Source organism: Lissotriton helveticus, chromosome 3_2, assembly GCF_964261635.1.
Source record: "Lissotriton helveticus chromosome 3_2, aLisHel1.1, whole genome shotgun sequence".
Taxonomy (NCBI): domain Eukaryota; kingdom Metazoa; phylum Chordata; class Amphibia; order Caudata; family Salamandridae; genus Lissotriton; species Lissotriton helveticus.
The window spans coordinates 147,283,625-147,301,770 of record NC_136062.1 but is presented as its reverse complement, the minus strand read 5'-3'; the positions used below and the strand labels follow the sequence as shown (position 1 = coordinate 147,301,770).

The 18,146-nt window shown below is 43.9% G+C and overlaps 1 protein-coding gene across 1 annotated transcript in view; it reads left to right on the top strand.

Annotated features, from left to right (window-relative positions):
- The first annotated feature begins 8,829 nt into the window (after window positions 1-8,829).
- The window catches only part of CHRNA7 (cholinergic receptor nicotinic alpha 7 subunit), a 520,833-nt gene continuing 511,516 nt past the window's right edge, over window positions 8,830-18,146 (top strand). The window contains exons 1-2 of the mRNA XM_078684612.1: window positions 8,830-9,183; window positions 9,736-9,875. Coding sequence (XP_078540738.1) covers window positions 9,132-9,183; window positions 9,736-9,875 — 192 coding nt within the window. The 5' untranslated portion in view covers window positions 8,830-9,131. The remainder of the gene's footprint in view (window positions 9,184-9,735; window positions 9,876-18,146) is intronic.

Here is an 18,146-nt window from a genome sequence, read left to right as displayed (position 1 = left end):
GACAAGCTGGTCTTGTTATTTCAGAGTCATGTTATCATCAGCAGCTACATTAGCCTAAGTGACTTAATTAAATGCAAAGTTTACAAAAACCATGGTGAAATCATTATACTGCAGTTGTATATAAATGTGTATATAATTTGTGAATAGGTTATATTAATTAGGTCACATGATTCAGTTGCTCAAAATATGTCACGTTAGCTTATGGGCTTTGTGAGTGATTTATGATTAATGGTGATTATTGTGGAGTTGGGTAGTGTTGTTATGACATATTTTCTATAGGGGCGCTGGATCACTACTAAGCAGGCGGATTGCCTACAGTACATGTGTGAAGGCGCATGCACATCGTACGGCAGCCTGTGAGCCTCTCTACACACTCACACTTCAAAGGAATTCTCACACTTCAGAGGAATTCGCTCCCTGCCCCCTCCGCGCAATGCCAAGAGCTTGCTGTTTACACACAACACCCCAGCTGCTTTTGATCCGGAATAAACGTAAAATCTGTAGTGTGAGCGAACAGGCCACTGATCTGTTTTCACTTTGTTGCAAGCACATACATTAAGACGTTTTCAATGTATGGTAATGTGAAGATATATTCTCGCATTTTCTTGGTGAATTAGGGCAGTGTAATGAATAAGTCATCTTAGATAAAGGACCTCCTTAACTCTCTCTACACCTCTCTCTCTACACCCTCCTCTCTCTAAACCTCCTCTCTCTACACCCCTCTCTCTCTACACCCCCTCTCTCTACACCTCTCTCTCTCTACACCCCTCTCTCTCTACACCCCCCTCTCTATACCCCCCTCTCTTTAAATTAAATAAACACAAACAGAAAGGCCATGATGCGAAAGACTTTTTTGGTGCCACACTAATTACCTCTTTCTCCGTAAATACCTTTACTACCACCTTCCAACAGTGCCCCTCATCCCTTCATGGCCCCTCCCCCTCATAACCTCCTCCTTGGATTCCCTCACTGCCATCCTTCACCAGTGCCCCTCATCTCTCTGTAGCCCCTCCCCCTCATGACCTTCTCCTCAGACTCCCTCACTACCACCCTCCACCAGTTCCCCTCTTCTCTCCCTTGCTCCCCCTCCACCCAATGACCTCTTACTCGTATTCCCTCACTGTCACCCTCCAACAGTGCCCATTATCGCTCCATAGTCCCTCCCACTACCTCCTCCTCGGATTCCCTCACTGCCACCCACCACCAGCGCCCCTTATCTCTCCGTAGCCCACCCATTGACCCGCCTTCTCAAACCCCCTCACTGACACTCTCCAACAGTGCCCCTCATCTCTCCATAGCCCCTCCCCCTCATGACCTCCTCCCCAGACTCCTTCACTACCACCCTCCTCCAGTGCCCCTCATCCCTCCGTAGCCCCTCCCCCTCATGACCTCCTCCTCAGACTCCTTCACTACCACCCTCTTCCAGCGGCACTCATCTCTCCATTGCCCTTCCCTCAAATGCATTTCATTTGTTGTATAGCGCTACTCATATCAGTGTGGGGTGTCACAGTACTTTACATCATGCACAAATTATACAGAAACAATCAATCATGCATGTATGTAAATCAGTCTGTAGGGAATGTCACAAAAGCCATTGAGGATTACAAGGTGTAGGAATCACATGTCATCCATACTGGTGGGCAGTATATTTTAAGAGGGTTTGGTCTGGGGAAACACAACCGTAGGATTTAAAGAGTATTTCATGGGGGTCAGCTTTACTGATAAAAATGTATATCTGCCCAAAAATACTCATTTTAGCAACATTAGAATAATGAAAGACTGAGGAACTTCTAACTATATCACAAAACAAAAAAAGCGAAATTCTAACGCTACCGTTTACGTCTGTATGCTGCTCTTTGGCGACGGTTAATTGGTCACTGTCCTATGTTAGGATTGTAACTTCTGAACTGCAAGTAACACAAGGATCTCTGTGAAAAAGACAGTAACCCACTGAGCTTCCACATAAAATACAGTTCATCTGCATTTAAAAACTACTAACAGACGATTGATCGCTCTCCAGCAGGATCATTAATCACCAGGGTTATCTGGGCATTTTGTATTGTCTTATTGTTGTCCTGCATCAGCCATGATAATGATGAGAACTGTTCAAATGAAGCAAACACTTTGACTTTATTTATTAACTGTACAATTAATAAAAATCATCACAGTAAAAAACATAAAAGCAAACAGCTAAAAAAATAACCACTGTAAAAAATATGAAGGCATCTAATAAAGTTTAGTTAATGTGCCACAAAGTATGTGTCCTGCTGGGCCTGTGCAGATTTGAAAAAGAAAAGCAAATAGTAACACATTCTCTTACCTACTCCATAAAACAAACTTTATGTCCCTGATCTGATAAGCAGCTGCAAGGGTCATGAAGGGTGAATAGGAATAAACAAACTTATTTTCTCCTGCACCGCATAGAAAATGAAATATCTATACAGCAGAACAGTAGGTAAAGGTGACCGTTGTCAAAGAAAAGATTTGTCGCCTTTCGCCATCCATGTAGAGATGAAGGAGTTGAAAAAATAACCAAAGCCTCGTTAACATATCAATGGTCTTTTAAAGACCTGTGAAGTACTCGGGTGCGGCTGTGATCAGCTCTAAAACTGTCTGTGTGCGCATCCGGGAAGCTGTCTCTGCCGGGGCGCACACACACACACACAGACAGCCCAATGCCCAGCGCGCCTGCCTTCAAGCCCTCACTGTGATGGCCAAGGCTCATGTTTGGGTGGGCCAGACTCATGTTTGGGTGGGCCTGGCCCACCCGCTAGAACCGGGCCTGCTTCCCTGGTGTGGTCTCTGTCAAATCATTAGGCCCCACTCACCACCAGCCTCTTCTGGGACTCTACAGCGGCAGCAACTCTCGAGCCGGCACCCTGGGACTGCTGGAAATTGGGCAGAGATGCACTGTGCTTTGGTAGGTTGTCAAGAAACCTCCCGGGCGGGGCTGCAGGCAGAAGTCACTGAGTTGGCTCTTTTGTGTGGCAACCCCCACGCTCACCACACGGCCTTCACAACCAGGGGGGGAGAGGGTTTCTTCCTTCTCAGGTCTTCCCTCCCGTCCCTCCAGAACCACTCGTACAGGGCCGTGCTGCACACGCTGCAGGCACACGAGTTCTCTTCACAAGTTGTACCCTAAAGCAAAGGGGGAAAAGGTAGCGCTGGTTCCCTGCATGACCAGCTTTTGCTTTTTATAAGAACTCCCATTACACCTTTGGTTGAGTCCGCCTGGGTAGTACCATCTTACCCGGGTGTGGATAGACGCCTATGATGAAGCATGTCACGATAAGTGAGTGAGGCATCTAATCCAATATCTTTGGATGCCTCATCACCCTGAGGTCCGACAAGGGACCACATTGAATTACATAAGGACCAGGCACATCATCTTTCTTGCTTTTAGGGAATGCTTGAGACCTGGTAGGGAACTCATGCAACATCAGTTGCTTATTTGTGATAAAAAGTTTACAAAGTGAGACATGGTGGTACTAAGAAGGGGGTACTAAATCTATTGATCAATGAAAAGCCACAGTTTCCAAAGGACAATGACACAAGCCAATGAAAAATGTGGGTGGAGAGAGGGAAGAGCTTCAAGTACATACCTGAATACAGCATTCCTCGCAGGGCAGCGCATGCGCTGCCCAAGTTTGACCCATAAAGCTCTACACCGTGGTGTATGAGTATTGAGAAAAAAAGGCATGCTACAATACTACAAATAAAACACTGTGAAAATAAATAACATTGTTTTCTCATCTTTTCTGGTATTTTGGGCGCTTTACAATTTCTTTTAGGTAGCAATAGAGTTTTGATTTTTATAATTTGCTTGTTCTATAGGTTTCAAAGGCATCCTTGCAGAGCAAGTATGGATTGGATACCAAAAGAAGCCCTGAGAAAAAATGCTCAACCCAGCCTCAAAATGCAGAAGGTTGACATTACAATAGGGCCTCTCGTGTTTGGTTGTGGCAGCCAACCTGCTCTCACCCTGCTGTCCACCAGTGAAATGCCCGCTGGGAGAATGGCCAGGGCGGCCCTCTTGGAGAAACCTCTCTGACTTTTCTCCAGTAGCCTGGACCTGAGAGGCAAGCAGAGGCTCTTCTTTTAATAACAAAAGGAATACATTTCAATAACCGAAAACCGAAAAAGGAGAAGAATGGGAAATTACTGTAGAAACGAGAAATCATTACGTAAGGCTCCAGTGCATTGCATTTATGCTGGTCTGATCTTTAATATCGTGATCATAAATCAGTGTTGGTGCACCAATTGCTGCATGTTTTCCCACGTTCCAGTCACTTTATACTACGTGCTTTTAGCAAAAGAACTATGGTGCATATTATCAAGACAGGCGATAAAATTATAGTCGCTTTAGCGGCAGAAAACTGCCGCTAAAACGGCGATAATGGGCTTGATAATATGCTCTATGGAATTCCAATTGAAGCCCATGTTAGATGTGAAGGACGTCTAACATGGGCTTCAATTGGAATTCCATAGAGCATAATATTAAGCCCATCATCGCCGTTTTAGAGGCAGTTTTCCTGCCGCTAAAGCGGCGATCATTTTATCCCCTGTCTTGATAATATGCCCCCATATCTGTGGAATACACAGAGGTGGAGTGATTTCTCATATGTTGAATTCCAGATTCCAGTACAAACGAATGTTTCTGACGGAAATATATACATTAAATGGAAACTCATAATTAGGTTAATATCGCTAGCGAGGCACAATCAGTACAAACGTGTGCCTCCTGATTTCTCGCGTTTAGCTCACCTGACTTTCCTCTTGTCAATGGGCTTTCGGGAGACCACAGACCGCTTCTGAAAACCAAATCTGGATTTCTGTGGTGCTTAAGCATGAGCGCAAAATCCGCTCCGATCGCGGATTTTGCGGATTTTCGGTAAATTCGCGATCCGCGAACTCTCGCGAATTTACCGAAAATCCGCAATCCGCGAGCGGCGGATTCCTGGGTCAAAAGTTGAAGCCTAATTTACTATGGCGCCGGCAAGCTGCCAGCGCCATCCTCAAATAGTTACTTAATTAGCTTCAACAGGAAGCTCTAATAGATAAGATAAAGCAGGGGCTCGAGCGCCTGCTTTATTTTACCAATTGAAGCTTCCTGTTGAAGCTAATTAAGTAACTTTTTTACGATGGCGCTGGCAGCTTGCCGGCGCCATCGTAAATTATTTACAGCAGGGGCACAAAACGGTGGTGTCTTCTTGAATAAATATGAAGGGCAGGGTTCATTCTGGCACGATGGTCCCGGCACAAAAATTAAACCTCAACAGGAAGCACTTACAGATATCAGTACAGCACGTGCCCAAAAACAATCGTGAGTGTCAGTTCAATGGGATGAAATTTACCCTTCAATACCAATTGATTTTCTTTTCTGGCCTCTTTTGGAAAATGACAATAAGATGCCAGCAGAAGGCAAATAAGCTGAAATTGTAGCTAAAAGACATGAGAGATTTCCAATTCAAACCCTTTTCACCTCCAGTGCAAGTCATAATTGTTCCACAATCGCAAATCTCTTAACAGCCTTAAAGTATGCCAGGAAAAATAACTTATTAATTTTATGCATCTTCTAGTGTAGAAAGGCTGCAGCACACTCTAGGAAGGTTCAATTTGTTTAACCGAGGATTAATTGGCTGACAGATTTAGACGATATAACTCATGCATTTCATTCTCAGTAAATCTAAACGAACCTCGATTCAGAAAAAGAAAGCCTTAGCAGAAAAGGAGTTTTCAGATCTAACACAAGGGGGAAGAGAGGACTCACAGCGGAGACGAAATGGAAGTATGAATGCAGATTGTGTTGTTGAGCTTTAAATTCGCATATCTCAAAAGTTTCTCTCTCAGGCGCCGTTGCATTTGTCACGAAATTGTCAGGGCCGAAATCACCTATTCTGTGTGCGGTGGTACCTGTAGTATTTGACTTTGATACACTGGAAAAGATAGGGCTGGGGAAGCGTCCACGAGCACGTATACACCTCCCCCCAAAATATTGGTATTGCCCATTCAGGGCATTATCTAATGCAAGACATGGGGTTATATGGGTTCTAGAACACTGCTATTTAACATTAGAGAACACCCTACATACCCATACGCTCTTCCTCACCTTCTGCGAGTACTCTTTGATTGCCCATTCACGGCGTGATTATGTAAGGACATGGGAGAATAATTCTTTATATTGGAGAATTTGCAAGATATGACATTGCCATATAACTGTGAGCGTTGTGGAGGCTGGGCAGCTGTGCCCTCTTCCCAAATATACCGTCGAAAATCAGCTGTGACGCTGGACAAAGGCCTTTGCATCTTTGACCTTCACGAGCGCAATCCCCGTGCTGTTATGTGACCACTGAGCTTCTGTCTCTACATCTACTGCTCTGATCAGTCTCTGACCTTTTATACACACAAGAGGCATGTGCACTCGCATGGAAGCCCCGTCCGTTTGGCCCCGCCCACACACTCGACGAAGCCCCGCCCCCAAATCCGCCGATCCGCAAAATCCGCGGATTTTGCGGATCCACGATCCGTGAATTCGCAAATTCGTGAATCGTGGATCCGCAAAATCCGCCCATGCTCTGGTGCTGCATCACACATGGGTATCAATCGGTATGGGGATGTTTCCCATGCGAGCGAGGGAGTTTAGCTCCTAGGCCACGTGTCACCTTAGTGTTCGTTTGGTTTGCACTTTGCACATGACAACGATTAAATCATGCACGTGGCACTTTATTGAAACCGCTGTTTTTAAAATACTGCACACGTATTTGCACAGATGCAATGAAACTCCTTTTCAATTTGGAGACTCCAACGGAATTGGCCAGACTAGCGAAATTTGCATATCTGTTGAAAGAACGTATAAGCAAAGACTCAGCCAAGGACTTGAGGCGTAATACAGCTTCAAACTAGTGTTTACATATTTAATTCTACTTGTATCTTACTGTCTTGTGTCGTGATTAGTTCACTTGTTAAATGAAATAATTACGTTTTATCCATGATTATTAAACTTGACAAAATTAAATGATTACGTTTTATCCATGATTATTAGATCTGTTAAATGAAATGATTGTTTTATCCATGATTGAAGAAGGTGCGTGGGCGGAGACATCATGCACAGTTTCTTTTGTAACAATTTTAATTGATTGGAACAATTAACCAATCATTCACCTTGGTGCTAGCACTAAGGAGGCGCTCTTCCATGTGGGAGGGCAATGAGACACCATCAGGGCCTAAAGGACACTCGCGCGGTGCGTAGGGGGGCCCGGACTTCTATGCATAACGGGGGACCACCTCAGTTTATCAGCTCGAGTGTAGGAGATTGCCTGTGGCCCCATCGTCGTCCCATACAGTCCCCCGCCTCTCCCCCCCCCCCCCCCCATGTTTCCTTACGCCATGCGCACCATATTGAGAGGCAGATTTACAAGCTCCTTGTGCCACTTTTGCGTCACTTTTCCCATGTTAAAAGTGACGCAAGAGTGGCGCAAGAGGCTTGTAAATCTGCCCCTGAGGTTTGTCTGACGTGGGGTCTTTGCCTGAAGTCGGCCTCGGGAGCCCGGAGGAGGGCCTGCCCTCGGAGGGAGGCGCATCCCTGCAGCTTTCTCAAGGACTCCGCTGTATGGAAGGACATTGGGGGTTGCGTTTCTTCAAGTCAGGTCAGGAGCCACATTTCCCTTCTTTGCTTTGGGGTCCATGTTGGGCCCCAAAGCCAACCATGTAAGGTAGACCGTCCATCGCACCTTTGGTATACACCTCTGGGAGACCGGGAACTGGGGGAGCCCTGTCAAGTGGGGGTGCGCAATCTTAACAGGGCTGATGACAAAGGTAACATTAGCAACCCACTTCTCACAACAACAACCCCCGTTAAAAACATGAAAAGGGGTGGATGGAGCGGCCCCCTAGAAGACGGGAAGGGAGCTATGACTCTATCAGCTATGGAATAACAGGTGCAAGCTGGGGAGTGTTTGCCTTCTCTCCCTGACAGAGTTCAAATAAAGCAACGGGGCACATGCTTTCAATCAGCATCCGAGTGACAGGTCTAGTCTAATGTCTGTCACGCAACAGATAATGCAAACCTAATTAGCCACCCACCCTTGGTCTTAATAACTTCTTTAAAATGCATAGCATTGCGTTTGACATTGTCAGACTTTTTTTAAATCACAATTCAAATTCAAGACAAATCTCTCCCTTCAAGCATGGGAACATGTCAATGCCCAATCACGCCCGAAGAGCGCCATGTCAAGAAAAGTTTTGATTTGTTGGCCCGAGAGACTGCCCTCTACTTGGGACTAGTCTTGCCACTGCATGAAGGACTAGTCTTGAAGGGAGGAGGGAACCCAGGGAAAGCCCAGTTTAACTTTATAACTTTTATGGAAGGCTCATAAATAATTATCTATTCAACCACACGATGAGTCAGTTTGAGTCATTAATGGAACGGTCTCTATCACCGAGAGGGGCATAACACTATAGGGACAAGGGAAGAGTCGGATGAGACTAGAGAGGGAGAGTGGTAGAAGAGGGGGGAGGGACAGGCGTGAACTGGCGAAGACGGACAGCACGTGTGCGTGAGGCAGAGTGACAGCCACGGAGGATGCGTGTGCACGACCAGAGAAGGGGCGAATCCAGAGGGGTGGGCGGACCTCTCATTCAGGGGAGGGAGGAGGAGGGCGCCGGGCTGGGTGGCGGGCAGCTTTTCACTTTTAACAGGAGCGTTGGCTCAGCCCGCATGGATTTGGATGTTTGCCACGGAGGAGCCGTCTGTGTCTTGTCATCCTCCAGATTGCTCTAAGCAGCACGGACGGCTGGGAGAGGTGCTGAGGCTGAGCCCCGCCTCGCGCCGTTGTACGGGAGCGCTGCTGCTCGGCTGCCGGTCTAGGCTGTGCTCAGAGCTCCAGCTGAGACGCCGATCCGTCGGGACGGGACACCGGCGGCAGGAGCAGTCCCAGCCCCGCGCTGCCGCACACCCCTGCCTCCACCTGACCGCGCGTCTTATCGCCTGTACACAGACTGCCTGTGCAGCAGGTCGTCCTTATAGTCAGCAGGCAGGCAGCATCAGATGTTGAAGGCGGACACTCGTCCTGTTTTGATCGCATATTTGGCACCCAGTAATCCAGGCATTTTTCGTGATTGGACCTCAAACAATGGGAATTCAGTTAATCTGTTTTTGCTTCATGATTAATGCATGGATACAAGGTAACAAGTTTACGTATGTTCAACCACCCGTCCTCATTCTGTCCGTCCATCTATGCATACAACGTCTGGTCCTGCCTCCTCCCATCATTTTATACAACCATTCCTTTCCTTTCTCCTTCTTTGTCTCCTTTCCTTTCTTCCTTGCTCACTCTTTCTCTTTCTCTCTCCTTTCCTTTCCTTTCCTTTCATTTCTCCTTACATTTCTTTTCCTTTCTCTGTTCCTTCTTTTTATCCTTCATTTCAACCTTATTTCATTTACCCACATATGCCCTCTTGCCTCCCACTTTACTTCTCTCCATTCTTTCTTATAAAATTATTACTTTCCAGCTTTCTAATTGTATTGTGTTTCCTTGTTGTTTGTATATTGGTAGTGTTTCAAATATCGAATTTAGCAACTCTCCATATAATAAACTCAATATAAAATGAACACCTGCCCTTTCAGTGGTGGACTTTAGTGGCTGTCCGAGTGAAGTGTGTGTTTTTGAGAGGAGTTTCACGCACACTCATTTAACCTCATAGATTCCCTGCCTTTCTCTTTTCCCGCTTTTAAAGTGTCCCTGCAAGGAGACTCACAGAGGAGGCTGTACAAGGATCTGCTGAAGAACTACAACCCCTTGGAAAGACCTGTGGCCAATGACTCCCACCCTCTCACGGTGACCTTTGGCCTCAGTCTCATGCAGATCATGGATGTGGTAAATACAGACTCACTCTTTGTACTCCTGTGCTCAGGGGAGGGAATGGTGATGTCTTGCTATTGGTATTAAGGTGTGTGGTTGTGGTGTCCAGCGTTCCTGTTGACAACCTGATGAAATCTGTCAAAGTTTAAATGTGTCAGAGTTTACAACCCTTCCGATGGATGTTAGATAAAACATGTGTGTATCAAGTGATCAGAATTTGTATCTTGCATCCTTTGTTGAAAATCTGCCCACAGTCAGAGGCTAGGGACCATGTTTCTCTCTCAGTGCATCCTCACAGCTCCCTCGAAATGCAGGAAAATAACCATATTACCACTTAGGATAGTTTTAAAAAGAATAGGATTTATCCAGATGCTATGGTTTGTACCAAAAGAAACAAGACATAACGTCAGAAGGATCAGGTCGCCTGAAAACTGGAAGTTCATACATTTCCTTTAGTTATTCTTGGCCTGGTTAAAGTTATCTGTTGGACTTATAACAATCAGAGTTCGACCTTGAAGCAGTACAGCTGCAGAGACATCAACTTTAAAACCTGGCCATATTTGGATGAAAAGAGCCTTATTTTGCCAAACCCTTTGGTACTTTTAAATGTAAGTCTCGGTTTACCGTCCATCAGCGGTCTTTCTAAATTCGCCACCTTTGTAGTGGATCCTAGGAGAATTAATAGAGACCAGCTCTTTAAAGGCACAATGTTTCACTTGCACCAACTGGTGAGTTTTATTAATTAATGGAGTCTGATAATTGGTGTTTACAGTAATTTATTGCTCCTTCTGCATCTTTAACTAGGGCAGTTGTTGGATTTGCACCTTCAGAGGAAACATACATATTGAAAAAGTGTGGGTTGTGGGAGAGTGACCTGGTCAGTACCTCACACGTAGAGTGGTGTAGGCTTATTCCTGACAAGTCTATTCAACGTGCGCCTGTAATCGACCAATCCTCAGGGATAGTTTTAGGGAAAGGCTATACTAGACAGCAGCCTAGGGGACCACCAGCAAATCGGGTGGCAGATTATAAGCATCAATGGGTCCCCGTATGCCAGGGGACAGAAGAGGGCAGAAGCCAATTCACATTGCTTGGCAATAATGTCTGTTGCATATATGCTCAGCTGGTGTGACGCTGTTGCAGAATTTGAACAACATCTCGATCTATCTCTAACATACTTTTCAAATGGGAGATTTAAAATATCTCTTTCAGGGACATTTTTGTCCCTATCCTTTTCTAAAATGTGGAATAATATTACTTTTGGCAAGCAGACATCGGTCCCACTACACTCCCGAAAACTGTTGAGAATTCTCTGTCTAACAGATACTGCTAGGAGACAAGACTGTGAATTCCTTTTGTACAGACAAATTGACTTTAGAGTGACGCGTTAAGGGTGATACTTTGCTTGTCCTCCTTTCTTCCTTGATTTCACTGTTGGTTTTTGTAAATTCCTTTGCAGGCAGGCGTGTGCTTAACCTTCCATGGTAATGCAGTGCCACCCCCATTCCATAGTCTTCAACCTTGATTACTAAGAGCATTCTTCATTTCAGGCTAGATTTCAAAGATTAACAGGATATTTGGAACTTTTAGTTTAGTACACACAGGGAATAACAGCACAATAACACACAACCGAAATATGCAAACTGAGTTATGGCAATGAAATTCAGATGATTCGCTACATATATTTGGTATAGAGTTTGTTAACGTTAGTACTTTTAATTGACGTTGACTATTTGGGGATTATGAACATATCTTTCTGTGTTGTTTTAATTTCATAAGTCTCTTGTGGGAAGAGTGCTTTCCTTCTTTTGCCGCTGTGTCACCATGTTTACAATGGCTATTTTGGATATTACCTCTCAGTCCATATGCCATTTATAGGCATGAGAACTGTGTTCACTTCTTTGGTGAGCCACAGCAGCCAATGTACACATGTACTTGTTTGTGGGTAAGAACAGGAGGCAGAAGGAGGTCTTGAATTCTTCACATCGTTGTGTCATTGCTGTTGCAAAAAGTGGATTGTGGGACTTCAAAGAGTTACGTATTCTACCTTCTTTGCATATTCTCTTCAGTTAGTCCAATACAAGGTGTGAAAATGTCTAAGGCATCACATTAACAGCCCCAGTCCTAGAGATAAAGTCTAATTTCTACAGTTGGAGTCGAATACACTTTACCTCTACTCCTCTGATCTATATCTCTATAACTAGCTTCGAGCTGGAATCCTATAATCTTTGTACTGGAGTTGGTGGCCAATATGATTTATCCTTGTCCACCACCAAGTCCTGTATCTCTACAACTAGCCTTGATTTGAACCCAAAATGATTTTCGCCTCCCCACCCTCACGTCCCATGTCTTTGTATTTAACTGCCGAATTCAAATACTTCTCCCTAGAAGGGTTCAACCACAAAAGGTGGATAAAGAATAGTACAATAAAAATAATCTTACTGTTCATACAAATTCATGCAAGTTACACGGATAATGTGCACCCGTCACTCGCCAGCATCTATTCTGCACTACTCCACCCACAAAAAGAGCATCCTTTAAACCATTGCTCTTTGTTTCTGCAGAGGGAGCAGAGGACAGTTGGATTAAATAAATCTACGTGAGACAGGTCCCTGCCGCCCATCCATGAATCTTTTACAGGCTGTGTATTCTGGCACCGGACACAAGATTTACAGGGCTATCGAAAGAACATCACATGTCCATAAAACACAAAACAGAGCTACTTTCCACACCACCGGGAGTGTCAGCCTTTCACATCACTTGAGTGAAAAACACATAGAGAAATGTGGCGAGAGAGGTGTGGCGCCGCGGCTAGGGCGACTGTTTCCGGAATCTGGGGATCACGGTTCGATCTAGGGCGACTGTTTCCGGAATCTGGGGATCACGGTTCGATCGCCGGCACCGACGGCAGATTAGCCCACCACCAAGTGACTCTGGGCAATAGCTTGCTTAATCTTCCTGACGGCTCAGACCCTTATGGGTGATTGTGAGCTTTACAAATGTGGATTATTATTATTATTATTGTTATTAGGTGTGACTCCTTATCCTCAACAGTATGTGTTCTACAAGGGGTGCTGTTTGGGTACATTGATTTTGCAGCCTTCTTGTTACTTAATAAAGAAGGGAGCAAAGAGATGGCTGTTGTCCTCTCCCACCATCCAGTCAGCTCCACAGGATTTGTATTAAAAGAATATACATGTAAAGATTGATGGAAGGACCGTCATGTTCACAAAAAGTCTTTAGTCCAGTACTGTATTCCAAAGTTTTATTTTTGAAAATTAATCCAATATCTGCAACAATTTTTTTTCCCAATAGAACAAGTGTCCAATCACATGTAGATTCAGTAACCCAGTTCCATCCAAATCAATGTTTCTTAATCCAAAATAATAATTTAGAACAGCCGCTGGGGGTCGCGTAACTAATCCTTACATGCTTGGATCTTGTGTGGCCTTAACGGTGGACCCCTGGAAGAAGAGCGCGCAGATGTTTTACAGTCTATCGTTATTATTGCATTGATTTTCTCCCTGTGGTTGTCGAGCACCCTTACCGTTGTGTACTTAGCCGTAAAAGAATATACACGCCAGGCATCGCTTATCCATCTCCCTCTGTGAGGTCTTCACTTACCCCTGATGTCATGAGACTGTCCCATGAAAGGATCTTTTGATTTGATATCAGGAGGCTTTTAGTAGTAAAACATAAATGATTCCCCAACACTGGAGGGAACATGAGTCCTGTTTTATAGTAATCTCCAATAAATCATCAGACAGTTAGATTAAGAACAGATATCAACAGCGAGGAGAAGGCAAAGAAGTCCCGGGACATTGTTCTTTTCTTAAGGCCGGACTCAGGGAATAAGACACAGTGGTCTCTCAGGATCGAGCACATGCACCGTATCAGATGGCTCTCTAAACCCAAAATGCAAGAAGTGGAAATGAGTCCAAAGCACCGTTGGCGAACTAAAAACTGAAAACAGCAAGAGTAGTAGTGTCTGCCTTAGAATGACTCCATTGGCAGGTGGTGGAGTTCTGAACTGAGTTCAAAGTCCTTTGCTCCATCCATATGGTTTTCTGCCAGTATGCTGCAGAAGCTGTTTTCAAAACCACAGAGTGACCATGTACCTACCAAGCTGAGGCAAACTCAAACAAAGCACCAACAGAACCCAGTGCAGATCAAGCACTTGAGCAATGATCAATCACTGGTATTTGTGGGGAGTGCTTCATTTTTCAGCATAGTTGTCCCTGGGTCATGGTTGGCATGATGTGGATCTTGTGCACCTCATGAAGTGTTGTCGCCCCTCACGCTGTCTGCTTGTTGTTAGTTGTAACAAATACATCTATTCAATTCCGCTCGAGGAGAACTCGATTCTTCGTTTGAGGTGAGCTTTTCTCAGTTATAAAGCACCTACGCCAGCGTCCATCCATTATTCCTTCACAGCAGCCTGGTCACTCTGAGTATACTATCAGCACATACATATAACGCCGTGGATAGTTTACTTGGTTAATTCAACCTCAGGCAAATTCTCCTGGAGGGATTTCATGACCCCAGTATGAGTACATACCAATCAAAGAACTGCCATATAAACAGTAAATAAGAAACACATTTTCCCCGTGTTTTTAGCAGAGATTTGAATCTGTTTCATTTTCCACATGTTGCGTTTCTCTCTGCATACTAAATCGTTATCTTAGTTCTGTACATTACTATTACAATGCTGCTCATTACTCTTCATTGGTAGTATCAGAAAAAAAGACCTGCAAGTTCTCCTATCACGTGGCATAAAACAGTCAGAAAAAAATGAAACAAACTGAACGAGGCTAATGTTGTTTTTTTATGAAGTAAAACCTTCATATCAACTGAGGGAATAGCACCAATCAATGAAATCTTTTAAAAAACAGTAAGAATAGTTAATCTCTTAGTGAAAGGTGGGAAGGGGCATTCATTTCAGACGCTTCCTGCTAAAATGTAAGGCTAAACCTCAGATTTAAGGCTAAACCACTGGGATTAGATTTTGAAGCAAGAGCGTGATCTTCACAGTTTATCCTACATGAGTTGAACCCACAGATCAATGCAGGCTACAGTATCTTGCTCCAGTTCACTCTCAACTGCCACCCTACTGCCATCACCCTAGATAAGGCAAAAAAAAGGAATAATTGTGACAAACGTGTCCCTTTACTTCCTCAGCTGTAAAAAAGCTGGTGTCCCCGAAATGATAAAATTAGTCCAACTCCATGGTTAATAGACAACCTATGAAACAAGCATTGGCAAAGCTAATAGCTCTCGCCTTTGTGAAGAAGTGGCTTTGCCAATGGGGTTTAGCCATGCTGCTCAGCATCCCTGATGCTCTGCTGCACGACTAAAGTAAAAACAAGATTGATAAGCTCAGACATGAATATGATACAGGCAAATGAGAAAAGCCAGCCAATGGTAAGCAACGGGCAGGCTTCAAGTTCCTCTATGTTCTTCGTAAGCCACAATATGACTTTCTTCAGACAGTGCATGCACAGTCTAGGAGGCTGGATCTAAAAACGGGACCTAAACATAAATTTGGTCTGAATGCAAGGGTTATAGGCAAGAATTTTATAATTTCATAAAATGATTGAAGATACCTTGCTGTTGAGTCAATCTCATTTATTAAACACTGTTTGACTATCCCCTTCCTAAAACATATACAAAATCTAGAAAAGTTTGTTACAAGTGAAAAAAGTATATTCATAAAAGGTGTGCCTAGTGTATCCAAAATGATGCAGAGGGGAAATGCCTTTTTCAAGCTTTTTTTGATATTGATGTATCCCAGTGCTTTACTCCTGAATATATATTTTTACAAAATTACACAGGCGAATGTTAAAAACAAGCAAGAATAGTCCCTCAGATTAGCAGAAAACTAAGCCATCTTGTTAGCCCATCGTAAATAGCTACACTGTAGCGCTGTATAGATTAATACTAATGATTAACACATTTAGGGGCATATGTATGAACAAGCCCTTTTGCGATTCCTTTATAGCGATTTTTAGCGAATTGCAATTAAGGAATCGCAAAATGCTATGTATGTAGGAATCACAATAATAATTGTGAATCTGTAATATTCCTTGATTGTGAATCGCAAATCGCAATTCACAAATAAGGAATACCTTCCCATTCATTCCTATGTGTGTAGAGGCCCATAATTGCGGTTCGCAATTAAAGAATCACAAATTGAGAATGCAATTTCAAGGTTGCAAGGGTGTCATAAGGACACCCTGATGCACACCTGAAATGAGCATGTGTGCACATGTGGCGCACATACATGCCCAAAGGGCATGTATGTGTGCCACATGGCACTTTGAAAAAAGCAAAAAGGTGCTTTTTTCAACGAATTCGCAAATTACCACCAACTTTTAGTACGTGGTAATTTGCGATTTCTTATTCCAAATTCGCACAACGTAGGTGTTTTCTACATCGTATGTAAGGAATCGAAATTTGCAATTCCTTAAATGCAATCGCAAAATAGAGAATCACAAATTTTGTGATTCTCTCATTTGCGATGCATTTTTGGGATGATACATCCCAAAAGGCCTTTTCCCGTTCACAAACAGGCCGATTCTGAAAATTGGCCTGTATGTGAACAGGAAAAGGGCTTGATACATATGCCCCTTAATCAAGTACCAAGAAGTAATGCAAACATATTCAAATGATCCTGTGATGCCTGTGAGGTCTAAAGTGGTTCCATGGTTCAAGGAATATTGTATCGTATTTAGTCTCTGTTTACGGGGGTGTTAATTGTGCGCACATACTTACTGTTAGTAAGCAGAAACACCTAACCATTGCCCTGCAAATATGAGTTCAACTCCTTGGAATGGGGAGTAACTGTGGAAATACAAAGCATTTTTTCCAAGTGGCCTACCGCACACATTTACCTCCTGCTTTGAGCCTGTAGTAAATATATGTGGGGGTCATCTGTGTAGGGTGGATGACTGGAGTAAGGATGGTAGGGGAGGATTGGGGAAGGTAAGGTTTAGGAGAGAGAGAGAGAGCATTGAATGGCCCCCCTTGCCAGAGAAAAAGCAGAAGTAGAGTGAAGGACAGGGCTTGACTGCTGTTGCACTAATTCGTGCAGTTTTACTGGCCTGAATTACTGGCCAGTTAAATCAGTAAACATTGTTTTTGCTGGAAATACCGCCCCTGGATTATCAGTCAAGTCCTTAAAATGGAATTCCATAAAACGCCTGCTTTCCTGTTCTCATTTTGTGAAGAGAAATAAGGATGTTACTCCTGTGATACATCATCTTAACACATTCTAAAACCCTATTTCATGTTCCTGATTAGCTGGTGATTTTAGAATTTCAAGGAGAACTCTACATATATTAAGAGAAATACTAACTTTCCCTGGACGCTCCTTAGAGGCTATGAGGACCAACCGAGATGTTCAGATCCATCAGCGTCACATCCAATCTGCCCTTTGCCTTCCAATTCCCTAGACGCAATCCGCTAAGAGATCAGGGAAACAGTGGGTATCAATTAGTGCCAATAGCACTGTCACCTAAATGGAAATATTAATTTTCCCTCAAAAGCATGCCCAATTTCTGCTTCCTTGTTTTACCCTTTATGCTTGCTCACTCTTTTTGCTGCCATCGCTTTATCAGATTACTTTGTAAATTGTTGTAATGTTATTGATTTTCCCAGTTTTTGTCAGATTAACTTTAATCTTAAACTTGGTTTAAGTACATCTGTCATGCTGACTTCTAGCTACTGAGTGTCTGTGACAGGTAACCAGTGCTGAGTCTGTATTTTGAATTTCACTGGCCCTTTGGAGGCTGGGTAGAGCCCAACCTAGCGTGACGTGTATGATTCAAGGAGTAGGAAATACATATTTAATAAACCAGTAGATGTGGGGCATCTGTATCAGACCGGCACATCAACGTATATATTGCATTGGTATCTGTTAGAGCTTCTTTGTGATTGATTGATCTGAGATGCACACTAATCACAGCATCACTCAGAGAGGAGGCAGGTCACGTTGCATTTAATGGTCACAGCCAGACACAGCCTCAAAGGTCACCTAAACCCTTTGTTTGACAGGGTTGCTGCACTGACTAGCAGATACCACACTTTCTTCCTCTTATGACAAAGGGCTACTCGAAGAACGTAAGGATAACTGGCATTGCATTGTACAGGTTTAGATCCCGGGTGTGGTAATACCACAAAAATGCTGCTGAACGCTCGACTCAGAGAAGGGAGGTGGGTATTTCCTTGTGTCTGCATCCTGCCTGTGTGGAGCAGGTGGTGAGCGAAAGCTTCTCATACTTGCCTCTG